Source organism: Mandrillus leucophaeus, unplaced genomic scaffold, assembly GCF_000951045.1.
Source record: "Mandrillus leucophaeus isolate KB7577 unplaced genomic scaffold, Mleu.le_1.0 Scaffold106, whole genome shotgun sequence".
NCBI classification, from domain to species: domain Eukaryota; kingdom Metazoa; phylum Chordata; class Mammalia; order Primates; family Cercopithecidae; genus Mandrillus; species Mandrillus leucophaeus.
This window is the reverse complement of record NW_012098765.1, coordinates 2,413,241-2,424,433: the sequence shown is the minus strand read 5'-3', so window position 1 is coordinate 2,424,433 and position 11,193 is coordinate 2,413,241. Positions and strand designations below refer to the sequence as shown.

Here is an 11,193-nt window from a genome sequence, read left to right as displayed (position 1 = left end):
CCCGGACTGAGGGGTCCAGCCTCCACAGCGAGCCTGAGAGGGCCGGCCTCGGGCCTGCGCCCGGGACAGAGAGTTCGCGGACAGAATTCTGGACAGACGGACAGACTGAGCCCTCGGCAGCTGGCCTTGGAGTAGAGACCGAGAGGCCCAAGCAAAAGACGGAGCCAGACAGGTCCAGCCTCCGGACGCATCCAGAAAGGAGCTGGTCAGAGCTGGAGACGACCTGTCCTTGGACGGAGGCCGGGACAGATGGCCTTTGGACTGATCCGCGCAGGTCCGACCTCCAGTTTCAGCCCGAGGAGGCCAGCCCCTGGACACAGCCAGGGGTTGATAGGCCCTGGACAGAGCTGGAAACACATGGGTCACAGACTCAGCCAGAGAGGGTCAAGTCCTGGGCTGATAACCTCTGGACCCACCAGAACAGTTCCAACCTCCAGACTCACCCAGAAGGAGCCTGTCCCTCAAAAGAGCCAAGTGCTGATGGCTCCTGGAAAGAATTGTACACTGATGGCTCCAGGACACAACAGGATATTGAAGGTCCCTGGACAGAGCCGTACACTGATGGCTCCCAGAAAAAACAGGATACTGAAACAGCCAGGAAACAGCCTGGCACTGGTGGTTTCCAAACACAACAGGATACTGATGACTCCTGGACACAACCTAGCACTGATGGTTCCCAGACAGCACCTGGGACAGACTGCCTCTTGGGAGAGCCTGAGGATGGCCCATTAGAGGAACCAGAACCTGGGGAATTGGTGACTCACCTGTACTCTGACCTGAAGTGTAGCCCTCTGTGCCCTGTGCCCCGCCTCATCATCACCCCTGAGACCCCAGAGCCTGAGGCCCAATCAGTGGGACCCCCCTCCCGGGTTGAGGGGGGCAGTGGCGGCTTCTCCTCTGCCTCTTCTTTCGACGAGTCTGAGGATGACGTGGTGGCCGGGGGCGGAGGTGCCAGCGATCCTGAGGACAGGTCTGGGGTGAGTGGGACCCATCCTGCCCTTTTGAACCACATCTCCCAAAACTCCTTATTCCCCTGCCTTTGCTTAGGAAGTTCTCTAGCCATTTACTCTTAGTTGCCCACCAGCAATTTCGTCTCCAGGAACCTCTGCCATCCACTGACCTCTCTCTGACAGCCAGGTTACTAATTCACTACAGGCACCCCCTTTTCATTCTCGCCTTTCCTCTGCCTGCACTGTCTCCACTCCTGGGGGTCTACAATGGAGGGCCACTGACCGACTTCATGGGGCCCAGGAGCCCCTGAAATTGTAGGACTAAGGAGACTGCTGTGCGTGTTCACATACATTGTTGCAGTGAGGGTCTGACATCTGTCCCATCCTCTGGAATCTGAAGAACACTGGAATAGGGAGACAGGCAGGGTGCACTTTCTACCCCACATTTCTTAATCTGGGGCCTGTGGCTGCCTTAAAGGGTCACAGACCTTCACCACCCCTTAGCCCATTTGTATGTACATTTTTCTAGGGAGCAAAGCGATTCCCCCAGCTTTCATCAGATTAGCAAAAGGGCTGTGTGAACTCCAAACGCCAAACGATCCTTGGCCTAGCCGGGAGCTCACCTGGTGTCCCCTGTGACCCTAGGTCCGCAAGGAGCCCCCTGCACACTCTTGTTTACTTCGTCCACCCTCACCCCCAGCTTGGGTGTGGCTCTCCCCTGGTGAATCAGGAGGGCTGGCCCGGCAGGTTGAGGGAGGGCGGGACAGAGCAGAGGCCGGCGTAAAACTGGAGAGCCTCAGGTGGGGCTGGGAGCGGAGTCGGGAGTCCATCAGCTTGCCAGCTTGTCTGCTGAGGCCTCTCATTGCTCTGGGGCCCCTGGCTGGAGTCTGCTCTGAGCCCCCCTCACCCCACATGCCTTCCTTGGGGACGTGTTCACACATGTGGCCCTAGCTGTGAGAGACAGACCTGCCTTAACCTGCCTGTGCCCGTGCGCAGAGGCTGACACTCCTGGGCCCCATTGCTTTTTTCTCTCTGCCTGCCCTCTCACTTCCTTGGCATCTCAGAACAGCTGGGCTGGAAGTGGGTGAATAATAATAATAATAATAATAACAACAACAACAACAACTAGCACTCACTCATGTTTAGCCCTGTGCTAAGTGTTGTGCTTTTATGAACTCACTCCTCACAGCAGTGCTAATGAGGTAGATGCTTTTTTTTTTTTTTTTAAATCTGAGACAGTCTCCCTCTGTTGCCCAGGCTGGAGTGCAGTGGTGCGATCCCGGCTTACTGCAGCCTTTGCTTCCCAGGTTCAAGTGATTCTCCTGCCTCAGCCTCCTGAGTAGCTGAGACACCGGGCACCCGCCATCACTCCTGGCTCATTTCTGTATTTTGAGTAGAGACGGGATTTCATCATGTTGGCCAGGCTGGCCTCAAAACTCCTGACCTCAAGTTATCCACCTGCCCTGGCCTCCCGAAGTGCTGGAATTACCGGCATGAGCCACTGCGACTGGCTGAGGTAGATACTATTATTATCCCATTTTACGGATGAGGAAACTGAGGCACAGAGAGGTCAAGTCACTTGTCCAAGGATATGCACCTTGGGAAATGCAGATTGGATTCTAATCCTTACTGTACACCAGGCACTGTTTTAAGTTTTTTCTTCTTCTTCCTTTTTTTTGGTCTTTTTTGTTGTTAAACTTTTTTCCTGTCATTTTTTATCTCAAAATAGCATCTGTCTTAATTAAGGGCTTTATATGTGTTAACTTTGAATCCTTACGATAGCAGTGAGATTGTCTCCATTCAACAGATGGGGCCAGGCTCAGTGGCCCAAACCTGTAATCCCAGCACTTTGGGAGGCCGAGGCAGGGGGATCATCTAAGGTCAGGAGTTCAAGACCAGCCTGGCCAACATGGTAAACCCTGTCTCTACTAAAATACAAAAATTAGCCAGGTATGTGATGGTGGGCACCTGTAATCCCAGCTACTCAGAGGCTGAGGCAGGAGAATCGCTTGAATGTGGGAGGCGGAGGTTGCAGTAGCCGAGATTGCACCACTGCCCTCCAACAGGGTGGTGGGTGACAGAGCAAGACTCCGTCTCAGAAAAAACAGATGGGGAAGCTGAGGCATAGAGAGGTGAGATTCTTTTTGCTGAGGGTTGGCCACATCAAGTCAGAGCTAGGATTCTAACTCAGTTCTGACTGAGTTTCAAACCCGTCATTTAAACTCTGCAGTGTGTGGATCTGTTCCTAACTTGTCTCCCTCCCAGGGCTCCCTATCTTCAGTTTTTTTCTCATCCTGCCAGAATCTGCCTCTATGGCCCAGCTCTGTCTGCTCAGGTGCCCTCTCTGAGAGCAGTCAGGGGCTCAGTGCTGCATTCAGAACCTCCGGTCTCCAGGCGCCTTCCCAGAATCGGCTTCCTTCCCTCCTCCTGACCCCCTCTGCTGTAACTAGGCCTGAGTACACGCTGTTCCTTGAACACCCTGCTGTCATCCTGCCTCCATGCATTGCTCAAGCCGTTCCCACTGCCCAGCATACTCTTGCTTCCTTCTCCCTTAATTTTGAAATCCCATCTGACCGTAAAGGCTCAGCTTCCTTTCTCTCTTTCCTCCTTCCTTCCTTCTCACCATGCTGTCCTTCTTTTTTTTAAATTGTGTTCCTTTACTTTTTCTTTTTTTTGCTAGGGACGGGGTCTCGCTCTCTTGCCCAGGCTGGCCTTGAACTCCTGGGCTCCAGCGATCCTCCTGCCTCGGCCTCCCAAAGTGCTCGAATTACAGGTGTGCTATCCTGTTCTTCTACTCAGACAAAAATCACTCCCTAAGCCCCTACTCTGTGTTTTGTCCTATGTTAACTTTGCTGGGGAAACAGCAGTGACCAAGACACTCATGGAGCTCCCAGGCCCATGAGAGACAGACCTATCAGCAGACAGTCACAGTTCAGAGTGGTCAGGAGGATGTGTGAGCCCAGAGGAGGTCACTGGCCAGACATAGGGTATCAGAGAGGGCTTCCTGGAGGACAGGGCATATAAGCTGAGGCCATCGTGAAAAAAGTCTGAGAAAGCCCAGATAAGCCATCAGATCTAACTTTTTTTTGTGGGGGTGGTGGTGAGGGACCGGAGTTTCACTCTGTTGCCCAGGCTGGAGTGCAATGGCGAGATCTTGGCTCACTGCAGCCTCAGCCTCCCAGATTCAAGTGATTCTCCTGCCTCGGCTTCCCAAGTAGCTGGGACTACAAGTGCATGCCACCACACCTGGCTAATTTTTGTATTTTCAGTAGAGACAGGTTTTCACTATGTTGGCCAGGCTGGTTCTGAGCTCCTGACCTGAGGTGATCCGCTCACTTCAGCCTCCCAAAGTGCTGGGATTACAAGCATGAGCCACTGTGCCTGGCCCAGAGCTAGCATAAAACAGAGAGAGAAGATATTAAATTTATGACTAAGGGGCCAGGTTCACTGCAGCCTTTGCTTCCTGGGTTCAAGTGATTCTCCTGCCTCAGCCTCCTGAGTAGCTGAGACACCAGGCGCCCGCCACCACGCCTGGCTCATTTCTGTATTTTGAGTAGATTATAGGCTCATGCCTATAATCCCAGCACTTGGGGAGGCTGAGGCGGGAAGATTGCTTGAGCCCAGAAATTTGAGACCACCCTAGGCAACATAGTGAGACCTCGTCTCTACTAAAAGGAAAAAAGAATTAGCCAGGTGTGGTGGTATATGCCTGTTTTCCAGCTAGTCGGGAGGCTAAAAGCAGGAGGATCACTTGAGCCTGGGAGGCAGAGGTTGCAGTGAGCCACGATCACACCTCTGCACTCCAGCCTGGGCAACAGAGTGAGATCCTGTCTCCAAAAAAAAAAAAAATTACGACTAAAAAAGTCTCGACTAACATCCTTCAGTCCAAGCATCAGAGAATGTTTCTGGAGCATCTTTTGTGTGCCAGGCCATGTGCTGGGGACATGATCATAACCATGACAACCCCAGTCTCTGCCCTCATGAGCTTGTAGTGCAGCAAGAGTATAGGGGATAAGCTCCAAGGCACTGGGATCCAACCAGAGCTAGAACCCCAGCGCTGTGTGGGGTGATGCTAGGTAAGTGGCTTCACCTCTCAGACCCTCTGTTTCCTCCTCTGTAACACTGAGACCATAATCTCCCTGGGGTTGTGTTTTTAGAAATTAAGTAGGTTGTGGCACACTAAGTCTTTGTCATTGTGCCTGGAATGTTCCAGGTACTTAGTAAACAGGAACCTTTATTAATCATCTTTTCCCCAGGGCTGGCAGCTGGATTGGGGAGGGACTAGCCCTTCCTGAACCCTGAAGTCCAACACCCTGACTCCCTCTCAAGCTTCCCACTGTCCCAGAGATGTCTGCGAGGTGGCTGGGCTCTGAGGGGGCTGGAGAGATGAACACGCCCCTGATCCTGGGGTAGGAGGGGGATGAGCCATACAACTTCATTCTCTGGAGGTGACCTACTCTCCCAGTACTTGCTAAGGGACTTGACGTGCTTGTGGAGCACAGAAGGTATTCCTGTGTGTGTATATATGTTCATGAATCAGACACTACCCCGTCTCAAAAAGCTCATAGTGGCCGGGCGCGGTGGCTCACGCCTGTAATCCCAGCACTTTGGGAGGCTGAGGCGGGTGGATCACAAGGTCAGGAGATTGAGACCATCCTGGCAAACATGGTGAAACCCCGTCTATACTAAAAATACAAAAAAAAATTAGCCGGGTGTGGTGGCAGGCGTCTGTAGTCTCAGCTTCTTGGGAAGCTGAGGCAGGAGAATGGCATGAACCCAGGAGGTGGCAGAGCTTGCAGTGAGCGGAGATCGCGCCCCTGCACTCCAGCCCGGGCAACAGAGCGAAACTCCGTCTCAAAAAATAAAAAAAAAAAAAAAGCTCATAATTTAGTCAGCATGATACAACAAAATCCCTGTTTTCTCTTTGCTTCTCTAATTTTCTTTCTTTCATATTTTTTTGAGTCAGGGTCTCGCTCTGTCACCCAGGTTGGAGTGCAGTGGCACAATCACTGCTCACTGCAGCCTCGCCCTCCTGGGCTCAAGTGATCCTCCCGCCTCAGCCTCCCAAGTAGTTGGGACTACAGGTGCACGCCACCACGCCTGGCTAATTTTTAAATATTTTGCAGAGACAGGGTCTTACTATGTTGCCCAGGCTGGCCTCAATCTCCTGGGCTCAGTGATCCTCCCACCTTGGTTTCCCAGTGTTGAGATTTACAGGCGTAAGTCACCGTACCCACTGCTTCTGTGGTTTCCTTTGTTCTCTGTCTCTTTCTTTCTCTACTTCTATTCATCTTTTTCTTTTTATCATTACTTTGTATCTTTCTCTTTTAGTCTTCCTATATTTGTTTTTCTTTGTTTGTTTGTTTGTTTCTTTGTTTTTGAGACAGTCTTGCTCTGTTGCCCAGGCTGGAGTGCAGTGGTGTGTTCTTGGCTCACCGCAACCTCTGCCTCCCAGGTTCAAACAACTCTGGTGCCTCAGCCTCCCGAGTAGCTGGGACTACAGGTGTGCACCACCACACCCGGCTAATTTTTGTGTTTTTAGTAGAGATGGGGTTTCACCATGTTGGCCAGGCAGGTCTCAAACTCCTGACCTCAGGTGATCTGCCTGCCTCAGCCTCCCAAAGTGCTGGGATTACAGGCATGAGCCACCACACCAGGCCTATTTCTTTCTCTTTTAGCAATTCTATACCTGTTTCTGCATTAGTCAGGGTAGGTCAGGATTTTCTGTAGTAACAAACAGCCCCCAAATCTTAGTGACTTAGAACAGCAAAGGATTATTTTGGTTTATATTACACATTGGTCACAGGTCAGTGGTGGGTCAGGGGCTCTGCTTCATGCTGTCTTCACTCAGGGGCCCAGGCTGAGGGAGCTTCCATTTCTCTTCTTACTCGCTCGCCCACAGGGGAACAAACATGGAGAGTCATAAACTGGTTCTTAAGGCTCCTACCCAAAAGTGACACTTCTGCTCACAGTTTATTGGCCAAAGCAAGGCCAGGTGTGGTGGCTCACACCTATGATCCCTGCACTTTGGAGACCAAGATAGGAGGATTGCATGAGGCCAGGAGATCAAGACCAGCCTGGGCAACATAGCAAGATGTCGTAAAATAGACGGGCCTGGTGGTACATGCCTGTAGTCCTGGCTACTCAGGAGGCTGGGATGGGAGGATTACAGTGAGCTGTGATGGCGCCATTATACTGCAGTCTGGGTGACAGAGTGACATCCAGTCTCTAAAAATGAAAACAAAATAAAACAAAAAAACACAACAATCCCCAGTTCAGGAGGGCAGGGGAGTCCCTGGACTAGTAGCTGGAGCTATGTGGTAAACGTCTCCCACGACCGCCACAGTCTCTGTCGCTGTCCATGTCTCTCTGTCTGTCATCACTGTGTCATTTGTCTCTGTTTCTGTCTCTCTCTGTGGTCCATCTCCATCCATCAACTCCTGTGTCTATCGTTTTCCCCAGAAGATCTGACCTGGTTTAGGGAGAGAGATGGGGCTTTCAAGATTTGGGACTGGGCCCGACATAATGGCTCACACCTGTAACCCCAACACTTTGGGAGACTGAGGCAGGCAGATTGCTTGAGGTCAGGAGTTTGAGAGTAGCTTGGGCAACATGGTGAATACTAAAAGTACAAAAATTAGCCAGGTGTGGTGGCATGCACCTGTAGTCCCAGCTACCTGGGAGGGTGAGGCAGGAGGATCACTTGAGCCTGGGAGGCAGAGGTTGCCGTTAGCCAAGATCGCATCACTATACTCCAGACTAGGTGACAGAGCGAGACCCTGTCTCAAAAAAAAAAAAAGATTTGGGACTGTGTATGTGCAGTGGAAGATATAGGGGTTGGTCGTTATCACAACAAAACCTAGTCTATTCTTACCCATAAGAGAAAGACAGAGAGACATAGTGACAAAGAAAGTGATGACAGAGAGGGAGAAATGGACAAAGAATTTCCCATATTTTACTGAGGGCTTTAGGTGATCTTGTGATAGATGAACTAAGTGGGCCTCACTTACCCCAACAAGCCTGGGAATAGTGATCCCAGGAAGCCTCCAGCCCTGGAAAGACTACGGGTCCCCCTTCGTTCCTGCTCATGGCAACACCCCTAGCCCCTGCCTTCCCTGGCCTTGGCCCTGACCCCGCCCTGCTCTGCCCCCTACAGAGCAAACCCTGGAAGAAGCTGAAGACAGTTCTGAAGTATTCGCCCTTTGTGGTCTCCTTCCGAAAACACTACCCTTGGGTCCAGCTTTCCGGACATGCTGGTGAGTGGGGCGGTGGTGGACGGGGCTGGGCAGAGTCTCCTGGGCCAGGGAACGGGATGTTCTCTGTAGTTTAGTTCCCCCACCTAGTGATGGGCTTGGTGATAGTCCCTGCCTTATGGGACTGTTATGGGCAGTGCTTAGGCCTGAGCCTGGCCCTTTGTATGTCAGGGCAGAGGGCTATTCCCTGTTATTCTGGTGGAGAGAGGGAGCTTCAACTGTGGAGACAGATGGGACTGGGCTCAAACCCTAGTTCTGCTCTGTATTCATGGGTGACTTTGGGCAAGTTACTTTGCTTTACTGGGTCTCAGCTGCCCCATCTGTTAATGTGGAGATAATGTTACGTCCCTTGCAGGGTTAACTGAAGAGTTAAAATCAAAATGTATATAAAGATTGAGGCCAGGCATGGTGGCTTACGTCTGTAATCCCAGCACTTTGTCAGGCCAAGACAGGAGGATCGCTTGAGCCCAGGAGTTCAAGACCAACCTGGGCAATATAGTGAGACCCCGTTTCAATTAAAAAAAAAAGACTGGCTGGGCACGGTGGCTCATGCCTGTAATCCCAGCACTTTGGGAGGCCGAGGCGGGTGGATCACGAGGTCAGGAGATTGAGACCATCTTGGCTAACACAGTGAAACCCCATCTCTACTAAAAATACAAAAAATTAGCCAGGTGTGGTGGTGGGTTCCTGTAGTCCCAGCTACTCGGGAGGCTGAGGCAGGAGAATGGCATGAACCCAGGAGGCGGAGCTTGCAGTGAGCAGAGATAGCGCCACTGCACTCCAGCCTGGGTGACAGAGCAAGGCTCTGTCTCAAAAAACAAAAAATAAATAAAATAAAATAAATAAAAAACAAAACCCAAAAACCCCAAAACTTAGTGATGGTTAAAAAAAAAAATACTTAGTAGAATAAAACAACCATTTTATTAACCTCACAAGTTTTGGGTCAGCAATTCAGACAGGATGGCAGGGATGGCTTTTCAATGCTCCACAATATCTGGGAACTCTGCTACAGACACCTGGAGGCTACAAGCTGAAAACTTTTGAGAGGTTCATTCACTTACATGCCTGGCGATTGATGCTGGCTATTGGCTGGGGTCTCAGATGAAGCTGCCACCTGGGAAGCCTATACGTGGCTTCGCCATGTAGCTACTTGAGCTTCCTCACAGTATGGTGGCCTCAGAGTACTCAGATTTCTAACAAGACAGCTCAGGACTGCCTTGAAGGTAAGTGTCTCTGCCAACAAAAGTCATACAGTAGCACTTCTGCCATAAACCCTCCCATATTTAATGGGAGAGCAATATATTTTTTATTTATTCATTTAATTTTGAGATAGGATCTCACTGTTGCCCAGGCTGGGGTGCAGTGGTGCAATCATAGCTCATTGTAGATTTGAACTCCTGGCCTCAGAGGATCCTCCCACTTCAACCTCCCAGAGTGTTGGGATTATAGGCATGAGCCACTGCACCCAGTTTGGGAGAGCAATTAAGAGTATACTCCTTGGCCGGGCGCGGTGGCTCAAGCCTGTAATCCCAGCACTTTGGGAGGCCAAGACGGGCGGATCACGAGGTCAGGAGATTGAGACCATCCTGGTGAACACGGTGAAACCCCGTCTCTACTAAAAAACACAAAAAAAAAACTAGCCGGGCGAGGTGGCGAGCGCCTGTAGTCCCAGCTACTCAGGAGGCTGAGGCAGGAGAATGGCGTGAACCCGGGAGGCAGAGCTTGCAGTGAGCTGAGATCCGGCCACTGCACTCTAGCCTGGGCGACAGAGCGAGACTCTGTCTCAAAAAAAAAAAAAAAAAAGAGTATACTCCTTGATGGGAAAATCCTAGAAGAGCAGGATCAGGAGTGGGTCTGAGACCCACTGAGATCAGGAGATACTGTTACAGCCAACTTTGGAAAATGTAATCCAGGCTGGACATAATCACAGCATTTTGGGAGGCTGAGATGGGAGGATCATTTGAGGCCAGGAATTTGAGACCAGCCTGGGCAACATAGCAACACTCCCCCCACCCGACATTACAATTAAAAAAAAAAAAAATTAGCTGGGTGTGCTGGGGGTGCACATCTGTACTCCCAGCTACTCTGGAGGTGGAGGTGGGAGGATCACCTGAGTCTAGGAGCTTGAGGCTTCAGTGAGCTATGATTGCACCACTGCATTTCAGCCTGGGTGACAGAGTAAGATCCTCTCAAATAAAAAAAGAAAAAGAAAATATAATCTGAAAATACAGCTTGCCACAAGAAGAAGTTAGAATTATTATAATCTATACTCTCTGAATTGTCCAGGAAATGCTTGATCTATAAATTAACTTAAATAGGCCCTGGTTGTCAGCACCATGGGACTCCAGGCAGTAGCAAAAGCAAATCCACTCTGGAGAGTGATGCTCTGGACTTAGATCTCACAGGATTCCCACAGATGATCACATGTGTACAATCAAAAATTACAAAACACATGAGGACATCCTGTGCTGTGAACAGGACTTGGTTTAAGCAACAGAGAACAAAAATTGACCCTTTCCTTACCGGCCCCTGGCCAAGACTTTTAAGAGTTGCAGGCTGGGCGCAGTGGCTCATGCCTGTAATCCCAGCACTTTGGGAGGCTGAGGCGGGTGGATCACCTGAGTTCAGGAGTTCAAGACCAGCCTGACCAGCAAGGTGAAACCCCATCTCTATTAAAAATACAAAAATTAGGTGGGCTTGGTGGTGTGTGCCTGTAATCCCAGCTATTTGGGGGGCTGAGGCCAGAGAATTGCTTGAACCCGGGAGACGGAGGTTGCAGTGAGCTGAGATCGCACCACTGCACTCCAGCCTGGGCAACAGAGTGGGACTCCATTTCAATAAAATAGAATAAAATCGGCCAGGTGCAGTGGCTCCCGCCTGTAATCCCAGCACTTTGGGAGGCCGAGGCGGGTTGATCACGAGGTCAGGAGATCGAGACCATCCTGGCTAACATGGTGAAACCCCGTCTCTACTAAAAATACAAAAAAAGT

The 11,193-nt window shown here is 50.8% G+C and overlaps 1 protein-coding gene across 1 annotated transcript in view; it reads left to right on the top strand.

Moving 5' to 3' along the window:
• The window catches only part of ITPKC (inositol-trisphosphate 3-kinase C), a 26,592-nt gene that overhangs the window by 1,479 nt on the left and 13,920 nt on the right, over positions 1-11,193 (top strand). The window contains exons 2-3 of the mRNA XM_011984224.1: positions 1-977; positions 8,107-8,271. Coding sequence (XP_011839614.1) covers positions 1-977; positions 8,107-8,271 — 1,142 coding nt within the window. The remainder of the gene's footprint in view (positions 978-8,106; positions 8,272-11,193) is intronic.